The sequence below is a fragment of the Microcebus murinus genome, chromosome 1 (assembly GCF_040939455.1).
Source record: "Microcebus murinus isolate Inina chromosome 1, M.murinus_Inina_mat1.0, whole genome shotgun sequence".
NCBI classification, from domain to species: Eukaryota; Metazoa; Chordata; class Mammalia; order Primates; family Cheirogaleidae; genus Microcebus; species Microcebus murinus.
In genome coordinates this window covers 145,922,326-145,943,457 of record NC_134104.1, presented here as the reverse complement: position 1 = coordinate 145,943,457, position 21,132 = coordinate 145,922,326, and the positions used below count along the sequence as shown (strand labels likewise).

The 21,132-nt window shown below is 53.7% G+C and overlaps 2 protein-coding genes across 4 annotated transcripts in view; one reads left to right on the top strand and one right to left on the bottom strand.

The window, feature by feature from the left end:
* Positions 1-9,915, bottom strand: part of TTC21A (tetratricopeptide repeat domain 21A) — a 32,891-nt gene extending 22,976 nt beyond the window's left edge. The window contains exons 1-6 of one of the 2 annotated variants that reach the window (XM_020285420.2): positions 9,667-9,915; positions 8,319-8,448; positions 7,413-7,523; positions 6,544-6,734; positions 4,946-5,068; positions 2,594-2,751 (exon numbers count right to left, since the gene is read on the bottom strand). In XM_020285420.2, coding sequence (XP_020141009.2) covers positions 2,594-2,751; positions 4,946-5,068; positions 6,544-6,734; positions 7,413-7,523; positions 8,319-8,448; positions 9,667-9,693 — 740 coding nt within the window. In that variant the 5' untranslated portion in view covers positions 9,694-9,915. Of the gene's footprint in view, positions 1-2,593; positions 2,752-4,945; positions 5,069-6,543; positions 6,735-7,412; positions 7,524-8,318; positions 8,449-9,666 lie in introns of those variants that run through there. The other variant, XM_020285425.2, reaches the window with a different exon arrangement.
* Positions 9,916-9,920: 5 nt separating this feature from the next.
* Positions 9,921-21,002, top strand: GORASP1 (golgi reassembly stacking protein 1). 2 transcript variants are annotated; one of them, XM_012742165.2, is made up of 10 exons: positions 9,921-10,051; positions 14,249-14,329; positions 14,879-15,082; positions 16,636-16,722; positions 16,867-16,997; positions 17,206-17,404; positions 18,063-18,104; positions 18,250-18,400; positions 18,839-18,994; positions 19,243-21,002. In XM_012742165.2, exons 1-10 carry the CDS (start codon positions 9,989-9,991, stop codon positions 19,494-19,496), a joined length of 1,368 nt encoding a protein of 455 aa, XP_012597619.1. In that variant the 5' UTR covers positions 9,921-9,988; the 3' UTR covers positions 19,497-21,002. The 2 variants fall into 2 exon arrangements, with proteins under 2 accessions (XP_012597619.1, XP_012597620.1); XM_012742166.2 differs by lacking the exon at positions 18,063-18,104.
* The last annotated feature ends 130 nt before the right edge of the window (positions 21,003-21,132 follow it).

Genomic DNA, 21,132 nt, shown 5'->3' with positions numbered 1-21,132 from the left:
AAGGACCAAAGAAGAATCAGGATTGATATTAGAAAATTCTTAGAACTAAATGATACTGAAAACACTACACATCCAAATGTATAGATACTGCTAAAATGGTGCTTCGAGGGATATCATAGATTTAAATGTTTACATTATAGAATAAGATTGAGAATGGATGAGCAGGCATCTAACTCAAGAGTTAGAAAATAACAATAGAATAACTCCAAATGAAGGAGTTGATGGGACATAACAAAGTTAAGAACAGAAATTAATAAATTAGAAAACAAAGATAAAATAGGATCTATAAAACTCGAAGCTAGTTCTTTAAACAGACTAATAGGAGAGACAAACTTTAATACTGTTTAAGAAAAACAAGAAAGAAAGAGAAACAAGTAATATTAGGGATGAAAAGAGAAACACAACTATATAGAGCAGAGGTTTTTTTATTTTTTTTGGAGACAGAGTCTCACTCTGTTGCTCAGAGTAGGAGTAGAGTGTTGTGGCATCAGCCTAGCTCACAGCAACCTCAAACTCCTGGGCTCAAGAGATCCTCCTGCCTCAGCCTCCTGAGTAGCTGGGACTACAGGCATGCACCACCATGCCCGGCTAATTTTTCTATTTTCAGTAGAGATGGGGTCTCACTCTTACTCAGGCTGATCTCAAACTCCTCAGCTCAAGCAATCCTCCCACCTCGGCCTCCCGGAGTGCTAGGATTACAGGCGTAAGCCACTGTGCCTGGCCTTAGAGCAGAGTTTTGAAAAACAATGAGGGAATTCTATGAATCCCACTTCATGGGAAAGCATCTACGATGGAAGGCACCAAGGTGTTGGACTCAATTTGCTGGCACCGAACACTGCCTCCCTGCACGTGGGCATGGCAGGGTCAGGGCAGGGAGGGGCCATGCACACACCCATTTACGGCCTTCAGCCAGGTGCTGCCAGGTAAGTGGCTGGCCCAAGGCCAAGCCTCCAAAGCAAGCTCTTGCCAAGACACTGGCCAGGTCTGCACTACAAGACGGGGAAGCTGAGGGCCCACACAGGCACTGCGTATGTGGTGTGGCACCTGTGGGCTGGGCAGGGTGGAGGCACTTTTGATTAGCTCCTGGCACCTCTCTATAAGAGTCAAATACCAGTTACCATCCGAGGAATGAGCATCTCTGCATCTCTCCACAGGGAAGGAAGAGGTTGGTTTGTATTTTTTTTTTTCCAGAACTGCCCTGTATATTACCACATAACTATTTCTGCAATTCATAGTGATGGCTCACGGGCCATTAACTCTTTTTAGGAAGAAAATTAAGATGCTACATTTTACAACTACTGTGACAACAACAGTTAAAGTGTTTGAGTTTAGAGAGATAAGCTCCAGGGGTCTAGGATCTAGGAGATTTTGTCCTCAAAGAGCCTCCCATCAAACATCCCTCCCTCCTCAAGGTGTTTCTATTCCTACTAGAAATGCTTCAAGATTACACTTGGTGGGCTTGGCGAGGTGGCTCACACCTGTAATCCTAGCACTCTGGGATGCCGAGGTGGGAGGACTGCTCGAGGTCAGGAGTTTGAAACCAGCCTGAGCAAGAGCGAGACCCCGTCTCTACTATAAATAGAAAGAAATTAATTGGCCAACTAATAGAAAGAAATTAATTGGCCAAACTAACATATATATATAAAATTAGCTGGGCATGATGGCACATGCCTGTAGTCCCAGCTACTTGGGAGGCTGAGGCAGAAGGATTGCTTAAGCCCAGGAGTTTGAGGTTGCTGTGAGCTAGGCTGATGCCATGACACTCACTCTAGCCTGGGCAACAAAGCGAGACTCTGTCTCAAAAAAAAAAAAAAAAAGATTACACTTGGTGTCTGTTTTTCACATGTCCCTGTCGCTCCTGAACTCTCTGCTCTCTAGCTTATGTACCCAGCCTGCTACTAAATCTCTTCTCTCTAAGTCACCAGTGACCTTTTTCCCCCTGAAGGGTTTTTTTTTTTTTTTTTTTTTTTGACACACAGGGTCTCACCATGTTGTCCAGGCTAGACTTGAATTCCTGGGCTCAAGCAAAGCAATCCTCCCACCTCAGCCTCCCAAGTAGCTACAGGCTTGGCCACCGGGCCTGGCTTCCTTGGAAGTTTTTATTAAAGTATATACCTTAAGTTTTGAAAAGTTGAATAATGCAAAAGTCCCTAGTCCCACCCTCCCTTCACTCTCTTGCTGCTGCTCAGAGGCAGCTGCTTTCCTCCTGGTCACTCCCATTGCTGGGGGTTCTTTGAGGGTTCCCTGCATATCTCTTCTGCACAATACGCCTACCCCTCTATTTCTTTCTTTAATTAATTAACTTATATATTTATTTTACTCACCACTGTACTAACAAGCATATCCCTCTATTTCTTGATTTATCCATTGTAGGCCACAGCTCCTGGCCTCAATTTACGATGGGTACTTAGTTTGCTTCCATCGATCCTCCCTTCCCTCCTCCTCCCAATGTAACACTATTCATAACTCCTCTATTGGCAATATTTGCCTTTATGTCTTTTTCCCTACCTCCCCATTTTGTAAGATGGTAGTTTAGGTATTGGCACCCTTGGCTTGGAAAGGGAGGGAGCAGGACATTTGTGCTGTGGCTCACCTGTGTCCTGCTTCTACCGTCTGCTCCCAGTCCTGCCGAGCCAAGAGCAGCCGCATCTTCAGGACCAAGGCTGGCAGGAAGGTCCCTGAGGCCACAGTGATCTGGTTAACCACCTCCAGGGCCTCTGAGTAGTTCTGCTGTATCATGAAGTACGTTGCCTGTCGGGAGGCAGAGAGAAGAGCCTCCCTCAGCGCCCATGAAGGGAGGTGGGGGCGTCAGTGTCAGGGTCTCTACAAGACAGGATCAGAACCTGACACGTGGGTGCTGCGGGTCCTCTCGGCTGGGCCAGGGAGCCATCAGGCCAAGGGAAGCAGCCCCTCACAGATCCTGGAGGAAGGAGTCATCACTCAGAGCGACAAATCAAGGTTGATGACAGAATTGGGCTCTTAGACAGGCAGGCCAGGGGCCTCCAGGGAGATAGCTGAGCCTTGAGCTTGGGAAACTCAGTAGGTCTGGGATATAGCAAGGTTATGCGAGGGTCACTCCAAGGGGATGAACTGGGGTCACTGGGCATGTTCCAATACCACAAATTGCTCATTCATTTGCCATTCACTTTCCTGAATTTCATCACTGAAACTGCTCAGTGAAACCCAGTTTGGCAACTCTGCGTCAGTTAGGGTTTGTGGGCAACTCCTGCTACAGCAAGACTGTGGAGTTGTTTTGTTTCCTGTCAGGGCCTACTAGGCTGGGGTCATGGCTTCTGCAGGCCAGCGCCAGCCACCAGGTTCTCCTGGGAGAGCCATGACACAGGTGCCCTGAGGGCCAGAGCATAATGCTTCCAAAAGACTTGAAATTGAACTCTGAAAGGATGGCTTATGTCAGACCTGCAGTAACACTCTATTAAGAGACTTCTCATTAAAAACAAGAGGATTATTCTAAATAATGAAGATTTATGTATAAATGTGTTCAATGCATCACTCTTTTAAAAAGTATATAACTGGAAACAACCCCAATATCTAAATAACAGGGATTGGGTTGTTAAATTATATTATGCCCATGCAAGAGTGATTGGCTTTATGGAGATGCCCAAACTGACATGTGCTTATGACAGTATATTGCACAAAGAAAAAGAAACTAAATGACAATATGCCCTAGGGTTAAAACTGTATTACACAACAACTCTATCTCCCACCCTCTAGTGACTGCTGTGTGTGACCCTTCTTCAGGCCCAGAAGTTGGCAGCTGATGACGCTCAGTGGCGTCTCCCTCCTGAGGTCACCGTGATTGAAGGGAGCTGCCTCACACCAGGTCACACGCCTCCCTGGAGCAGCCACACCCAGTGCTTCGGCACTGAGGGGCACTCACTGAAGGGCAGTCCCGGCCCCAGCGTTCCCTGTGCAGTTGGCCGAGGCCTTCGCTGTGACTGTCCACAGCCCACCTTCTCTCCCCACAGGTGTGGGCCCCAAATGTGCTCCGTGACGAGTCTCCTCACAATAATCTCCATTGCTGCTGCTGCTGCCCAGAAAGCCAACCAAAGGCACGCACTGAACCCAAGCACGGCAAAAAGGCTGGAAGACCCTGCCCTCAAATGTTAGCCTGAGTTGTTGTAGAGTGGCAGGACTGAGGCTGTCATTGTAATTCGTCTTTTGACTGTTTTAGACGTCTGTTTTTTAATAAGTAGGTATTCATATTTATAAGAAAAACAACACAGACAGAAGAGAATGAGAATGTGATTTTTCTCTCAAAGATTGTTTCCGTCATGAGAGAAAGGGTCATGAGAGAAAAGGGTCATGAGAGAAAAGGAAACTTAAGGTCAGAACAAACAGAACATATAAAATATACCTTCCTTCTTTTATGGCCCACTAAGCAAATTTAACAGGTGAAAAGAGGTGGAATGGAAGGAAGGAAGGAAGGAAGGAAGGAAGGAAGGAAGGAAGGAAGGAGAAGGGAAGGAAGGAAGGAAGGAAGGAAGGAAGGAAGGAAGGAAGGGAGGGAGGGAGGGAGGGAGGGAGGGAGGGAGGGAGGGAGGGAGGGAGGGAGGGAGGGAGGGAGGAAGGAGGGAAGGGAGGCAGGGAGGGAGGAAAGGAGCAATGAATAAAACCAAGAAAGAGGCAAAGAAAGAAAGCCTGAGAGAGCCAAGGCGGGACAGACACTGACAAGGCAGCCCTGAGAAGCGCTCCCCATGCAGAATGAGACAGACACTCAGAGCAAGCAGGAAGGAGTGTGAGAAGTAGACTGGGCCCTGGGCTGCTGTGTGACCTGGGCTGGTTGCTAGCCCCCTCTGGGCCTCTGCTCTTCATCTACAAGATGAGGCACCTGGAGACTGAGGGTCTGGCCTAGGTCACCTGGTGCACCTCTGGCTCCAGTGGCCCAGCCAGCGATGCTCCCGTCTGTCCCCTCCCCACTGCTCACCTTTCCCATCAGCCCCAGCACATCTTTGGTGTCCTGAATGCCTTGCTCTAGGTACCTGATGGCTTTCTTCATAACGTGGGGCTTGTCTGAGGTGAGGTCCATCCAGCCTCGGAGCACAAAGGCCTGGGAAGAGAGCAAGATGAAAGATGAAGTCCTTGGTCCTGCACAGCCCCCACGTAGCCTGCTCATGACCCACCCTTTGCCACCCTGCACCCTGAGGCCCTGCTTGGCACAACCACGTGCAGATCCCGGGGCATCCCTGTCCTCTCTCTCGTGGCCAGGTTTCCCACTGTTCCTTTGCCTGGAGTGCCCTGCCCAGCACCCCCCCCCCATCTCTTCACCTGCTGACCTACTACTAGTCTTCACAACCCAGCCTAGGAGGCCCCTTAGGTGGCTCTCCATTACTGTTCCTGCCTGTTTACTCTGGGGTCAGGAGCCAGCACAGGGCCCAGGCAGGGCCATTCTTGACCTCTCCCCTCCGTAGGCCAACATGGGGCCTGGGCCTGCCTGCGAAGCCTGGGATGCCCTCTGAGTGCGTGAGCAGGAGCCCTTCCTTCCAGCCTGTCTGGGCAGGTGGGGAGGGCTAGGCCTGGGAGTAGGGCTGAAAGGACACTTGGAAGACCCCTGCCCTGAAGCTTCCCTCGGTGGCCCAGACCAGCGTTTCTCTTTCTCTAGTATTGCTCTCCGAAGGAGCCTTTTTTGATATTTCCTTCTAACCAATTCCTCCCCCTCTAAGACATTTTTTTTTTTGAGACAGAGTCTCGCTTTGTTGCCCAGGCTAGAGTGAGTGCCGTGGCATCAGTCTAACTCACAGCAACCTCAAACTCCTGGGCTCAAGCAATCCTACTGCCTCAGCCTCCTGAGTAGCTGGGACTACGGGCATGAGCCACCATGCCCGGCTAATTTTTTATATATATATTATTGGCCAATGAATTTCTTTTTATTTATAGTAGAGACGGGGTCTTGTTCTTCCTCAGGCTGGTTTCGAACTCCTGACCTTGAGCAATCCACCTGCCTCGGCATCCCAGAGTGCTAGGATTACAGGCGTGAGCCACCGTACCCGGCCTCTAAGAAATTTTAATATCCCAGATATACCATATCTGTGTATGTATATCTATGTTTTATACATAAAGAGTAAGATTTTCTTCATCCCCTCCCCCAAGAACCAATCTGTATACCCTTGAACACTGATATCAGTCCTGCTAGCCCAGGCCTGTGAGCTGAGCCACCACTCATAGCCAGCAGATCACTACGGGAGGGAGTGGCCCAGTGTGGCAGCTCAGCTGGATTTTCAAAAGAATTAGAAAATCTGGACTTCTTAGGTAAAAAAAAATCTTCTGATTTCTAAATGTCAGCAACTAACTAAAGGCTTTAAAAAAAAATAGTACAGGCCACAGAAAACCTATCTACGGATTGGACGCTGGACAAATGCCAACGTGTAATCTCCGCTAAGCCCTGAGACAACGTGGGTGGGGCACGTGTGAGACCCAGTCCTGCCGGTGCCTGGGTGCGGCCCTCCCCTGGTTTCAGGGCCCTTTGTGAGCATAATGGGCTACCCTGCTCCGATGTTTTGGGACACTACTTTCTTCAGCTGTTACCCTCATGACGCTTGTGGTGGGTACTTCTCTGGAGCCACAGGAGACCTTCAGTATGCGGTCAACGTACTCTCTGGCCTTGTCATGGCGGCCTACGAGCCAGAGGAAGAGGCTGGCATAGTACAGGGCAGTATCACTGGCTGTCCTGCGTAATTCCTTCAGGCTGCACTCTAGCTCCTGGATTGCTTCTCGGTCTGTAAGTCCAAGAGAAGAAGAAGAGGATGAGTTAGGGTGCCCCTGGTTCTGCAGGGCGATCCAGGACCCAGGGAACCACCTCTAGACACTGTGGGTGTCTCTCAACACACGTAGCCTGCTGCGTGCCGCAGGGCCTGAAGACCAGCAGTACCTGCCCCTGAGATGCCAGGGGGCTGCACAGGCCTGGAGTCAGGTTTATTGTCTGAGACATATCTTTTCTTCTCTGTGCCCAGCAGTGTGCTGAGCAAACAGACCATAACTGAATTCTCTGCCTCAGGCCCATAACTCATGCTGGGTGGGGAAATAGCAGTTTACAGTCTTTCTGGGAACCTTTTCCTGAATCTGGAGAGGTGGAGATTAGGAGTAGAATTATTGGCTTGATTTTTCTGACAGGGTCTTGGAAAAGAAAAGAAGAGTGTCTCCCCAACTCTTGGGATCTGGAGGGAGGACCTCTCCCACTGTCATTCTCTCTGCCTGCTCCCACTCAACCAGGCAGGCACAGTCATGGGGCTTTCTCTGAGGCCTCTAGGGGAGGGGAGCAGCAGCCACTCCTTGCTGGCCAACAGCATCTGCAAAAGTCACCAGTGCACACATCTCCTTTGGCAGCCCTTGAGTCTCTGGAGTGGGGCTTTCTTTCCCCTGTGGGGCCAGGTCTGGCTGAGCACGGCTGCACTCACCGATGGTTTCACAGCATTTGTGAGCATAAATGAGGGCCATGGTGGAGCACAAGGACACGTCTGGGTGATTCTGGATGTTCTCCAGGTCGCTGATGGCATCCTGGATGTGCTCTGCAAATAGAGTCCACGTGTTTATACTCTCAGGCTCCAGTCCCAGAAGCCAGGAGATTCTGTAGCAGACACAAGCAATCTCTATCATAGCTGACTCATGGCTTGCCACCACCTGGCTTTACCCAGAATCACAAAACTAACTGGTTTGAAAGGTGCCCAATGACCTGAGTTCCCCAAAGAATGGAGCTCCCTGAAACGGTTGTTGCTACCATGGCCCAGGTTGCCAGGGGCTGGAGGTCTTCTAGCTGAGAAGTGTATCTATGAGTACTTGTGGGATACTTGTGAGGCTAGAATTATTGGCTGGGTCAGTTCTGTAAAAGGAACTTAGGCAAGGCATTCCCAGCTAGTGTTCAAGAGCTACTGATTCCATTTGTCCCACCATGTCCACTAACATTGGCCATGGGCAGCTCAGCCAGCCCTCAGCCCAGGACTGCCTCTTGCATGTTGGCAAGTCCGTGCCTGCATGGGCCCCTCTCCTCTCCCTGTGCATGTACCATACCTGTCTGTACCCACACCTACCACTTCCTCTTCCTTTTCCTGTACTACCAGCTCTCAGCATCCAAGCCTGGAATTAGTTCAACAGTCATGCAGCCATCTCTCCAACCACTCATTTTACAGATAGGGAAACTGAGGCAGCAGAGCAGGGATTGTGAGCACTCTGAGGTCTCAAAAGTCAACCACAGGGATTACATAGGCTTCTGTGGATTAATGTGGAAATTCGGCCACTGGATATAAGACTGTTTCCATGGGAACATAACTCCTGGGGTCAGAAGAGCAACGCTGCCAAGTACTTACCTTCCGTGAGGACTCCATAGGCTTTAAAGAACTGCAACACAGGGTCGTTGCTATATTTCTCCAAGCCCACAGCCACAGCCTGCTGCATGTGGTGGAAGTACTTTTCCTGGCTATAGTAAATGATCCTAGCCTGCATGGAGGAAGACACAGTTGCAATAGCCCCTGTCCCTTCTCTGTCTCTGTTCTGTCCCAGATGGGATGAGACCTGCTCCCTGCCCTAGCCCCTTCTCTTCCTCAGTTATGCAAAGGGAGGAGAAAGAGAGAACATTCAGGCTGCATCCTGTCTTTTAGCAATCCTAGAAACCACTCCATGCAGTTGCCTGGAAAGGAGTTTGGAGGTGTTTGGGGATTATCAACAGAATCTTGTTCAAATGTGATAGGGAATTCAACTCAGGCTTTGTGTTATGAATGGAATAAGGGGAAAGAGTGAAGACCAATAATAAGAAAAAATATTTAACTACAACCAATAGTTGTAGTTAAAAGTTATCGTGGGCTAACCACCTACTGAGAACTGTTATCGAGGGCTTGTGAATGACTCTCTCTATATCTTTCACACTTAAGAAAGCTGAAGCCCATGGAGACTACAGCTTGACAAAGGTCATGCAGCCATAGGGGCTGAGATTTTAAACCTAAATCTCACTTCCCCCACAGTTTGTTGGTGTTGGGCCATTTGAAAGAGACCAGACATCATCCGAAGGGTAATAATAGGAAGCAGTTGGAATGGTTTCAAGGAGAGGGATGTGTTCAGACATATGTTTTTGCAAAAAGTACTCTGGCTGCTGTGTGTGTGCAGTGGCGAAGAATGCTGAAGCAGGGAAAGCAGATGGGAGGGAGGCTGTGGCAGGTGCCCAGGGAAGAGATGGGGGTGGTCCTGGGCTAGGAAAAAAAAAAAGAACTGGATGAGCCCAGAAGACATTTGGAAGCTGACATTTCTTGATAGAAAGGATTGCAAAACGGGTATGGGGAAGAGGTATGAACGGAGCCTGGGAGATCACATGGAGGTGCCGTCCACTGAGGTGGGGGATGCGGAGGAGGAGCAGGCGGGGGTGGGGTGGGTGGAAGTGGAAGGGATGATGGCAAGATGATGGAGATGGATGGGTTGGTTTGGGGATGCTCAGGGGACAGGACTGGGTGCGGGGTGCTAACTTGGGGCTCCGGGTGCACAGAGGGCACAGAAGGCGATGCACTTGCCAGGGAGAGTGAGGCAAGAAAGGGCAGGACAGCCTGAGACTGCTGGGGACAGCGGAGGGCGGCCAGAGGGGCGGCAGGAGAGCAGCAGGGCGCGGGGTCACTGGGCCAGGGGCGGAGTGCTCCGGGGGGAGCGGCCGGGCAGCTCCGGTCCACGCACCATAAGGCAGGCGTCATTGCTGCCCATCTCGGGCTGCTAGCGGCCCCGAGTCCGGGTCTGCTGGGCTGAGCGAAGCCGGATTCCGGAGTCAGGGTCCTAGGCACGCCTCTCGCGGCCGAAAGGTGGAGGCGCGAGCGTCCTTGGAAACGGCGCTGCCGGCCGGTTGCTAGAGCGTCAGCGTGTGGAACGGGAGCGGCACGCTCCGCACGTGACGAGGCGCAGGCAATCGAGCGCCGAGAGAGTCGGCCCGTGCTGGAAGCCCGGTCGGCCTGCGGCGTCCGCTCAGCTGTACCGGCCGCGGGCGCCGAGCGGAGCCGCTGTCATGGGCCTGGGCAACAGCGCCGAGGAGACCGTGGGCGGCACCGAGGGCTACCACCTGTTCCAAGTGAGTCGCCCCCGCGGCGCCAGCGACCTTGGCGGGCCGCCCGCGGCGACGCGCCCGGAGGTCTGGGGGCCGGCCGCTGGGCGGCTGTGGCGGGGCTCCGGCACGAGCGTTGTCACCCGGGTGGCGGGCGGTGCCCCTGCCTGGTGGGAACCGCCTGGGAGAGGCGGCCTCGCGGGACTCCTGGCCCCCGGCCCGTCTGCGGCCGCGGTCGGGCCCTGCGCCGGTCCCGGGTGCTGGCCGTGCGGAAGCGGGAGCGTTTCCCGGAGCGGCCGCCCGGAATGGTGCTCTTCCCGGGTGGAGAAGGCACCAGTCCTCGCCGGAACGCGCTGCGCACACACTCGCGCTCGCCCCCTGTGTGCCGCGCCCCGTGCCGGCCTGCGGAGGGAGCCGCCGCGCTGAGGACCCCGCGGTCTCCGCCTCGGGTCGTACAGCCCCGGGGCGGGGTGGCCGAGCGGACGCCTGCTGCCGCGGAGCCAGGCGGCAAGCGCGCCGCCAGTCGTGGGCTCGGAAGGGCTTCAGGGGGAAAGCGGGGAGCGGGAGGGCCAGGGGAACGCAGCAGAAGCCTGGGGAGAGCGTTTGCAGCTGGGGGAGGGGCCCCAGGGTGAAACGGAGAGGGGCGGAGGATGGCCTTTAGATGCCACTGCCGGGAGGTCTGGACGGTCAGGCTTCTGGGAATCAGAGACGGAGTGGGGTTCCTAGAGTCCGCACGGGCTGTGAAGGTGACAAGAGGGGCCGCAGCCAGACGGGGATTGGGGGTGGAGACTTGTGCCAGCGCGGGAGGTGGGGGGCGCTGTCGTGAAGGTGAAAGGGGCCGGAGGATCTCTGACCCCTGAGTGCAGCCGGGAAGAAAAGTAGCACGCCCCCCACCCTTCCCTTGTGAAAAGCAGATGGACGCAGAAATGGGTGTAGACAGACAAGTTTCTTGGTTTGGTGCCTGTTGATGGTCTCTGTGTTGAAGGAAGTGTCTGTTACCAGCTACCACATGGGAGGGCTAAAGAAGGCGTTTTCTAACGCGAAAGCCAAGCTGGCGCTGAGGACCCAGAGTTGACGGGGTTTGCGCTTGGTAATGGGCTTTCTCATGGTGAGGCACCGGTAAGAAAATGTGGACAGTGGCATGCATCCAGCCAGGAGTGTCTTCCAACAGGTTTGATGGAAGGCAGAAGAATAGGGGATTTTGGCAAGATGGGGTGGTGAGGTGATAGTGGGAGTGAAGACAGGAGGGGTCTGATGGAGAGGGACAGATTGGAGATAGGTCAAGGGAACAGAGGTTGTCATTCACATAAACAGATATTTTTGAGTATTCTGGCAGGCAGAGTTCTAGGCACCAGAGTTAAAACAGGAGCTTACATTTGGATGCTGGTAGGGAGAGCAGGGAGACCCTAAAGAAATATATGGTAGGTGGTAATAACTACTAGCAAGAAAAATAAAGCAGGTTAAGGAGATAAGAGTGATGAGTGGGGGATGTTGAGGCAGGAGGATTGCTTGAGCACAGGAGTTCAAAGCTACAGTGAGCTATGATCGCATCACTGTACTCCAGCCCAGGAAACAGAGTGAGACCTGTCTCTAAGGACAAAAATGGGTGGGTGCTATTTTGGATAGAGTGGTCAGGAATGGTCTCTGCTCCAGTCGCATTTGAACAGATGCTTCCGAAGGAAGAGTGGACAGTACAGATATTTAGGGAAATACTAGTCCAGATAGAAGGACCAGCAAGTGCAGAGACCCGGAGGTGGGTTGTACTTGTGTTTGAGGAAATGCCAGGAGGTGAGGCTGGCGTGTTTGGGTGATGTGGTGGGTGTGAGGAGGAGATTAGCAGAGGATGAGACCGGACTGCATGGAACCTTGCATATTGTCATGAAGATTTAGGATTTTATCTGGAGATCTGGAGCCATTGGAAGGAAGGTTTTAACTGTAGGAGTGAAATGACCAATTTACATTTAAAAAAAAGGGGGGGGGAACAACTGTGCTGCATTGTATAAATATTGGCCTTCTCATCGTGTGCCCCACATGTTGGAGAAGTCCCTGCCCTCAGCAAGCTTAAAGGATTCACCAGGAAACTGCTGTTACAGAGCAGTGGTTGGGGAGGGCTCTGGGTTAGATTTCCTGGGGCCAGATTATCGAATTACTGAGTACTTGTTTTCATCTGTAATCTGGAGTTAGAAAAGGTTAAATGATGGACAAAGCAGGGGAGGTGGCACCCTTCCCTCACACCCAGTCAACCAACCCCTTAGTGAATGTAAGCCACCATCATTGTGAATTCCATTAGGCTCCCTGATGGGGAATGGGGTGGAAGTTTTATGAAAGGCAGCACACTTCGTGGGGCTGTGGGGTGTGAAGGGCGCTGGGTGGAGGGCGGTAGTTTTGTAGGAGTGGGTTCAGTAGCAGCAGCTTAGATTATTTCAGTTATGGAGCCATGGTGAGTAAGGATAAGGTCCTCGTGAGGGAAGGGGATTGTAGCTGGGGTGAGGACAAGGCCACAGGAGAGGGTGGGCCGACTGGGTGGGCTAAGGGTGGGCCAGGGCTGCGGAGGGGGCCTGTGGACCTCATTGATGGTGGATGGTAGCTGGCACAAAATGCAGAGGAGGGGAACAGGCAGGCAGTGGGAGCAGTGGCCTTACCTGAGGGATCAGAGACAGGGAGGGTCTTGTTCTGTTACCCAAGCTAAAGTGTAGTAGCACCACCATAGCTCACAGCAACCTCAAACTCCTGGGCTCAAGTGATCCTCCTGCCTCAGCCTCCAGAGTACCTGGGACTACAGGCAAGTGCCACCATGACTGGCTAATTTTTTTAATTTTTATTTTTTTTATAGAGGTGAGGTCTCACTATGTTGCCCAGGCTTGTCCTGTGGTTTTCAAAAGACCCCTGAAGAGACAGAAGGCAGGGCCCAGAGCTCCCTTTCTTACAACTGGGAGCAGCTCACCCTCTGGGCTAGGCCAGCTAGGGCTGGGGTTGGTTGCTGAGCTCACTCTCTTTGGAAGCCATGCAGCTTCTGGAGGTGGCAAGCAGGGGCTTAATTGGTGACACTCCCAGAAGGTAGTCCTAATTCTGGGGACCAACTGGCCCTGATCCAAAGGCTCAGCAGTTTGTTCTCAGCTGGTTCTCTATGAGCTCTCCTTCAGCTTGGGGAATCTAAGGCTGAAGGGGCTGTTGGTGGGGGTAGCAGGAGCCACAGGGCCTTCCCCCAAAGGGGCAGCAAGAACCTGAGACCACATGAGCCCTGTGCCCTCTTGGCTGGGGCCTGGCCTGACCAATGGGTCATCAAGTGCCCACAACCAAAGCCCTGAGGGTGTGGGCCCACCTTCAGGGTCCAGGACCTTGGGACAAAGGCCACATTGTTTGAGCAAGGCTCTGTAAAATGGGGCCTTTGAGATGAATTTCTGCCACAGCCTGCAAGGCCTGGTTGTTGTGTTTTTAGAGATGGCAGTGAGCTGGGGAGTTCAGGGAGGCACAGGGAGCATTCTGGGGCTGGGAATGCCTCCTGGAGAAGGCGTTCCGCATGGGCATGGAGGCGAGACTGAGGCTGGTGCTCTAGCTGAGCTGCTGGGGAGGCTCCTCAGGCCACAGCCAGGCTGCAGGGATTCCTCACCAGGCTCCCCAGCTCAGGCCCAGTCCTGCCCTGGGGTCTGCTCTCCTGTGCAGCATGGCTCAGTGGCTCTCATCACCTGCTAGACTGAGCCTGGGTCTGCCATCCCAGGGTCTGGGGTCCCCTGGAATCTGGCTACAGGTTGCCTTTCCCACTCCCTCTTTTTGGGCACAGCGTTGGTTGCATCCTTCCTGGGGCCCTCCGTTTTTGTCCAGTCTAAACCATTCTGGTAAACCCTCTTGGCTTGCCAGCCAGCCCCGGCCCAGTGCTCTGGGGCAGCATTCCACAGGCCTGTGTTGGCTTGTCTCCCTGATGCCTCCTGGTAGTCCCCACGGCTGCCCTGGGTCGTGAAGCATCTCTAGAAGCATCTGTGCATCATATTCAGGAAAGAACCATTTTCCTAAGAAGAGTATTTGTGACCAGGGAAGGTAGGGAGAAAGGATGGATGGAGTGAACCTTGACAATTCCCAGAACAGTTCATGCCAGGCATCTGTCCTCACAGGGACACTGGGAGTGGTGATGGTTTCTGAAACTGAGAGTGGGGGTGGGCTGAGGGTGGGGACTCCTTGAACAGCCATCGGGTTGGTGCAGTGACTGTGGCCTCTGCTGTGGGACAGGTGCAGGAGAACTCGCCAGCCCAGAAGGCGGGCCTGGAGGCCTACTTTGACTTCATCCTCACCATTGGGCATGCGAGGCTGGTGAGGCTCCCTACCTTGTCTCTGTTTTGCTTGTGTCTGTGTGTGTCTGTCCCTCTGTCCGACAGATGTCCCCAGCCTGCTCCTGCCTCCCTTCTAGGGGGAGGCCCAGCCCTGTCTCCCCTTCCTCCTGGGCTACACTCAAAGCCTTATTGGGACTCCACCTAGAGCTCAGCTCCTGAGCTCTCTGGGATAGACTAGGGACAGATGGACTCTTGGAGGTGGCCTGCCTCTTGGGGCACGTGTGAGGGCTCTGGCCAAGGGACGCACAGAGGGGTAGCACCGGAGTGCTGTGGACCAAGGAGGCTTTTCGCTTGCTTTGTCGTTTTCTGGCAGGCTGAGGGAGGGAGGTTTGGGTGTGGTGGGAGGTGGGGTCACAGTGGCTGCAGGCCCAAGCCTGGTCTGTGATCCTGGGCCTAGCTGCCAGCCCAGCCCATCCCCCCACCAGGCTGCGGGCCACCAAGGCCATTGCCCCATCTCAGACCCAGACTTGTACGAGGATCCCAGCCCCAGTATGGGGGAGCCTCGGAGCCAGCCCCATTGCCTCCACAGAACGAGGACAATGACACACTGATGGCGCTGCTGAAGGCCAATGTGGAGAAGCCCGTGAAGCTAGAGGTGTTCAGTACGAAGACCATGAGGGTGCGTGAGGTGGAGGTGGTGCCCAGCAACATGTGGGGCGGCCGGGGCCTGCTGGGCGCCAGCGTGCGCTTCTGCAGCTTCAGCAGGGCCCACGAGTACGTGTGGCACGTGCTGGTGAGTGTGGGGCCGCCCAGCATGAGGGAGAAGGCGGGGCCAGCAGGTCTGGGGGTGGTGGGGGGCGTGCAGGAGGCGGGTGGGACCAGAGCCAGATGGCTAGAGAGGCCAACAGCCAGTGGGTTTACCAGAGGATTCTCTGAGGGCAGAGTCTGGTCCATCCCAGAGAAAGCAGCTCATTACTACCTGAACAGGATACCTGCTTCGTGTTAGCCATGTGATGTTGGGCACCCTTACCCTCCATACCTAGGTTACTTAATTTGAAAGGTGGGAATGCCATCTAGTGGAATGCTGCTGCTGCTAGTCTGTCCCTCTCCCCCTTCCCCTCTCTCCCTCTCCCTTTCTCCTCCTCCTTCTCTCCCTCTTCCCCTCCCCTCCCCACCCCCTCCCCACATACAGCCAAACTGGCTTATCTGTCTGTGTCCCGTGAGATTATAATACTGTATTTTTACTGTGTCTTTTCCATGTTTAGATAGATACCATTGTGTTAGAATTGCCTACAGTCACATCACATGCTGCACAGGCTGGTGGCCTAGGAGCAATGGGCCATACACATAGCCTAGGTGTGCAGTAGGCCGCACCATCTGAGCACTTTAGGATATTCGCACAATAATGACATCACCTAATGACACATTTCTCATAGTGTGTCCCTGTCATTAAGCTACGTGACGCTCTATATAGTGGTTTTTCTGAGACGTTGATATATGATCAATCAATATCTTAATGAATCCCGGTGACTAAGCTGTCCTAGATGTTAGAGTCTGTTCTAACCCACGCACACCTGACACCTGCACCTATCGGTGGTATTCAGGTTCTCAGATGTGCAGCCCCTATGGCTTAATGTGAGGAGGGTGTCTGAGCTAGAAGTTGGAAATTTGGTCTCTAGCCCCTTCTATTGCTCACTGACTTCTTGGGGGAGCCCAGGCAAATTTCTCAATCTTTGCAGCCTGCCTCAATTTGCCCATGAGTGAGATGGGACTGATGATGCAGACTCCTTTGCATTTCCCAGGGAGGCTGGGAGATTGGGAGTGGTAGAGCTTTCCCCGAGAGAGAGCAGTCCTCGCTTGTTTCCAGTTTTGCTCACTTCCCTCACCTCCAACCCCCAGGGCTCTTCAGCCGCATGCCTACAGCAGTAGCAGCAAAGCAGTTGGACATTTCCTGTAGCCAGGGTGGGTTTTCTTTCTTTGCATATATTTCTTTAATCTTCTCAGCAACCTTGTGAGTAGGTAAGTATGTATCCTACTCTTAATTGTGGGGAACCTGAGGCTGAGAGAGTTCAGTAATTTGTTCAGACACACAGCAAGCAGTTGGTAGAGCTAGGGATGGAGCCCAGGGTCAGATTCCAGAGTCCGTTGCTGAGCTGTGGCATGGTGCTGCCCTCTGCTGGCCAGACTGTAGACTGGAGGAGGGAGTCTGGGCTTGAAGCCCTACTTAGGGACAGAGAACAACTGTCCTACTCACTACCTGCAGAGGTGGTTCCCCCTGCCCCTTCTTTACCCTGCCACCTCCCACCTCGCCAGCAGCGAGGCCGATAGTTTGTGATTCTTCCCCAGAATGTGGAACCATCTTCACCTGCCGCCCTTGCCGGCCTGCAGCCCTACGCAGACTATGTGATCGGCGCAGACCAGCTCCTCCAGGAGGTGAGGAACCCATGGCTCGCCCCTCCCTGGGACCCCTGGATGAGGTGTGGAGAGATGGGTGCTGTCCCTGAGAAGTGTCTCGTTTTGTTGAGGTTTCCAGTCTGGTCCTGGGAGCAGGCCTCAGGTGCTGTGTGTTTCTTACAGTCTGAAGACTTCTTTTCGCTCATCGAGTCCCATGAAGGGAGGCCCTTGAAGCTCATGATTTATAATACTGAGACTGACTCCTGCCGGGAGGTGACTCTAACTCCCAATGCAGCCTGGGGTGGAGATGGCAGGTACTTCCTGGAGTTGGAGGGCTGCAGGGCTAGGCGGGTGAGGTCTGACCAGTGGGCATGTACCACACAGTCCCATGGAGATCCTGAGGCTGACCACTGGTCCAGGAGTGCCCTTTCCAGCCCTCTTACTGCTGGTAGTGGGTGGGGTGAAGGTAGGAAGGGCTGTGTGGGATAAGCCCCTGGACTGAATGTTTCTGGCCTTTGGCAGTCTTGGGTGTGGCATCGGCTACGGGTATCTACACCGGATCCCAACTCGGTCCCCCAGCTACCACAAGAAGCCGCCTACTGCCCCGCCACCTAGTGCCCCACCACCTGGTGCCCCACCACCTGCTACCCCACCACCTGGACCCATCCCACTGGACTCTCCTGCCCTGGAGATAGGTTCCAGGCAGAGTGAGTATGTGGAGGTATGTGGGGAGCATCTGCCAACCAGGGGAGAGGGGAGTTTGGTGTGGGCAGAGGGGCCTGCCAGCTGGGAGGGGAGAAGACTCTGGAGGCTGCTCTTGGGGAGCCATCAGCAACCCTCACCAGGGGTGTCTGTGTGGGGCCCTTGTGCTCTGGGAGGCCCATCTGCTTCTGGGACCCAGTGGGAGCAGATGGCCCTGCCTGGGACAGTGAAATTCACTTTTGGCTCTCCTACCCCTTGGGTCTAGAGGTGAGGGTGGAGACGAGGCACTAGTTGTCATCTTCATTTCATGAGTGGGAAACTGAGGCTGAGATGGGCTTGTTTTGTGCCTCAGTGAGGCTGTGGTGAAGCTGGGCCAGGGGCTGGGCCTCCAGAGTCCCAGCTGAGATGGTTGTCTGGCTGAGTTGGCAGGGAAGTACTGGCCTTGCCTTCATGGCTGATGAGCTGGTCCTGAGAGCGCCTTTGGGCACTGGGTTGGAGCCTGGGTTTGTGCGGGGGCATCTGAGGATGCTGTCTAGGTACACCTAAATTCAAGGAAGGCCCTCTCTTCTGTGGGTCACTGATGGGGGCCCAAGCAGCAAAGGGAATGTGTCGGGGCTGGGTGAGCAGCTGGGGCTTCTCCGCACAGTAAGGAGAGTGCTCCTGTGTCCACACTGTAGGGGAGGCCTGCCGACTTCATGTTGCCTACAGAGGAAGGGGAGGTAAGTAGGGCTGTTCCCTTCCTTCAGGCAGAGGTGCTCACAGGGCAAGGTTGGGTTGGTGGTTAAGTTGGACTGTGAAATCCTTCACTTCAAGGCCCTGTCCTGACTGCCCCCTCCCTGTTTCCTCTTTGTCTGGCTCCCCTAGGCCCTGTTGCAGGCCCCTGACTGCTCCATGAAAGGCCCACTTCCTGGGCCTGGGAATGTCAGCCATGGTGCTCCAGACCTTGGGGGACTTCCACATTCCTTGGAGACTCCTCTTCACCCTCCACCTCCAGTGCAGCGAGTCATGGACCCAGGTATTGGGCAGGCCCTGGAGAGGAGTGGGCTGGGCTCAGGGCTGGACTTTGGCAGCAGTGCCAAAACTTTCCCTGGGGCCTGCTGACCCCTCATGTCTCATGTACAGCAACATAGTTGCAGATCATCCAGTCCAGTGCAGGGATGGGGAGTCTGTAACCCAGAGAAGAGAGGTGGCCTACTTCAGGTCACACAGCAAACTGGAAACAGCAGAGTCTAGGTCCACTGCTACTGCGCTACTCCCTTGATACCAACCCCTTTCTTTCCTCAGAAACAGGCAATGGGCACCACTGGGGTTGGGCGAGAGGTATCACCAGGGTTGAGAAGACGGTCTCACAGGCTGGGCCAGATGCCCCAGGAACAGGGCAGGGTGAGCCCAGGGTATTGGCTTTCCAGTGGTCAGGGTTTTGTGCTGGCAAAAAACTGTGCCCCTCCCCTAGGATTCCTGGACGTGTCAGGTATTTCGCTCTTGGACAACAGCAATGCCAGTGTGTGGCCCAGCCTGCCCTCTTCCACAGTGCTGACTTCCACAACAGCTGTCTCAGCCTCAGGGCTAGAGGACGTCTGCTCTAGCAACAGTTCTCACGAGCGGGGCGGTGAGTGGCTAGCATCTCCTGAAGTCCTCTGGCAAGGACTCCAGGTTGCTGGGAAAGCTGCCATGAATTCCTCAGCTGGGTTAGAGGCTGACCATCTGGGTTGAATACAGCCACATCAAAGCATCTATACACTCCGTCTCCCATCCTCCATCAAGGCCTGAGGTGGCAATGGGGGGGTCAGTGGGTTTACTGACAGAACGTGGCCCTGTGTTCTGTATTCCTCCTCAGCCTCACCTTCTGTGTTCCAGGTGAGACCACCTGGTCTGGGTCAGAGTTTGAGGTCTCCTTCCTGGACAGCCCAAGTGCCCAAGCCCAGCTGGACCACCTGCCTCAGCTGACCCTTCCCGACAGTCTCACCTCTGCAGCCTCACCAGAAGACGGGCTATCTGCCGAGCTGCTTGAAGCCCAGGCTGAGGAGGAGCCAGCAAGCACAGAGAGCTCAGATTTCGGGGTGGAGGTTGAGGGGCTGGCCAAACAGGCCCCAGTCTCTACCCCAGAATAATACCCTGGGCTGTGACAGGGCTCTTAATGACATTTCATGAGGCCCAGATGTGGGCAGGCAGCCCAGCTCCTGCGTGCCCGGCCCTGTATGTTCAGCTTCCTAGGCAGCAGCCCTAGGTGACGTGCAGGGACTTCTGCTGGCAGGGGGCTTGTGTGTCTGCTCAGGCCCTACTTCTGGTTTCCAGGAGATGACCTCTCAGCATTTAGCCTGACTGATGGTCCTGGTTTTGGGGGTTTCAAACAAGTCCTTCTGGGGTGATAGAGGGCTGGGAATATAACCCTGGACTGAATATGGTTTGTATGAGTTAGGGGAAGGGGAAGGATTTGCTGCTTAGGTGGGGCATGAAGCCTTAGTGTGTAGTCAAGGGGAAGCCATGGGCCTCGCGGGGAGGAGGGCATCTTACGGCCATCCACCCTCAGGTCCAGTGCTTGTTCCTGCTCCGGTCACTGGGGCTGCCCAGGAGGCAGCAGAGTCAGGTCATAATCTAGCATGTAGATGGGGTGAGGAAGGAAAAGGGTTGGTGTTGAGTGTTGGCCTGATTGCTTTCATCATCCCTGCGTAGCCCAGTCAGCCCTGTCTGTACTGGAAGGGGCCTCCAAACACCACTCTGTCAAGTGCCCTCATCCCTATGCTACACACTGCCACAGTTGGCTCAGGTTAGCCAACATGCCAGTCATGGTTAGAGGAGAGAGGCAGTATACTTGCCCACCTCTCCTGGAGGGAGGGGGGGGGTTGGAAGTTCTAGGCCCTTTAGCAGAGACCCACTTGTGCCAGAAACCACAATGTTTCTTCTTCCTTGGGCCTACATGCCACAGAGCTAGTATCCCCAGTGGCGACACCTGTTAGCTCCCAAACTTAAACTACTATGTCTTCTAAATATACAAGGCATCCAAATAGTCCCAATAGTGAATTAAAGTTGCAAAGTAAAGTTCACCATCCTAAGCAGACTCTCAAAGCCAACTAGGTCTCTTCACATATAGCAGCCCCCAACCCAAGGAGGAATTAGGGGCATAGACAAGAGGGTAAGGGCCCTTCTGTTCTTTCCTGTACTATGGGAGAAAGCTGTTCTGCCCACCTCCAGGTGCCTTTGGAGGCTAAGGCTAGGAACTCTGCTCAGTTCCTGCAGCCCCTTATCAACTGCAGTCTCATTCTGCTTTGACTGGATCCTCACCGTCCCACACTCCTTGCTAATTACTGTGAAAGCTGCCTCTGGCTTTGTCTTCCAGCTTCTTCCCAGTTTAAAGTCTCACTTTTATAGCATGATTTGTAATGTCAGTGTATGTATAGGGAACACACGAGCTCTGGCAGGTCTGCAGGACAAGGGCTGTCCCGGGGTGGGCAGGCACAGACTGACCATATGGAGAGAGGGCCCCTAAGTTTTAGGCACTGTGACTACATTTAAAGCAAACCCTTGTCAAGCCTACCAGAGTAGCCAATAAGTGTGTATAACAGTGAGCCATTGTGTCCTGGATTGTCTGGGAGCCCAGTGTCAAGTCTGCAGGAATGCAGGAAGTAGAACAGGATCGCCACAGGACTGTTCTGGGGCCAGCTTCCCTTAACTATGTAGCCTGGCAGTCTGACCCAAAGTTGCCCTCACCTGAAGGTTCTGGCTCTTCCCTCCCTCATTTGTACTTTT

What these genes read in the sequence shown, in the direction of transcription:
- GORASP1 (XM_012742165.2), top strand. Translation starts at nt 9,989, where the DNA reads ATGGGCCTGGGCAACAGCGCCGAGGAGACCGTGGGCGGCACCGAGGGC. An exon ending in CAGACCAGCTCCTCCAGGAG is followed by an intron (nt 16,723 to 16,866) that starts GTGAGGAACCCA and finishes TGTTTCTTACAG; the next exon opens with TCTGAAGACTTCTTTTCGCT. An exon ending in GCAGCGAGTCATGGACCCAG is followed by an intron (nt 18,401 to 18,838) that starts GTATTGGGCAGG and finishes CCCCTCCCCTAG; the next exon opens with GATTCCTGGACGTGTCAGGT.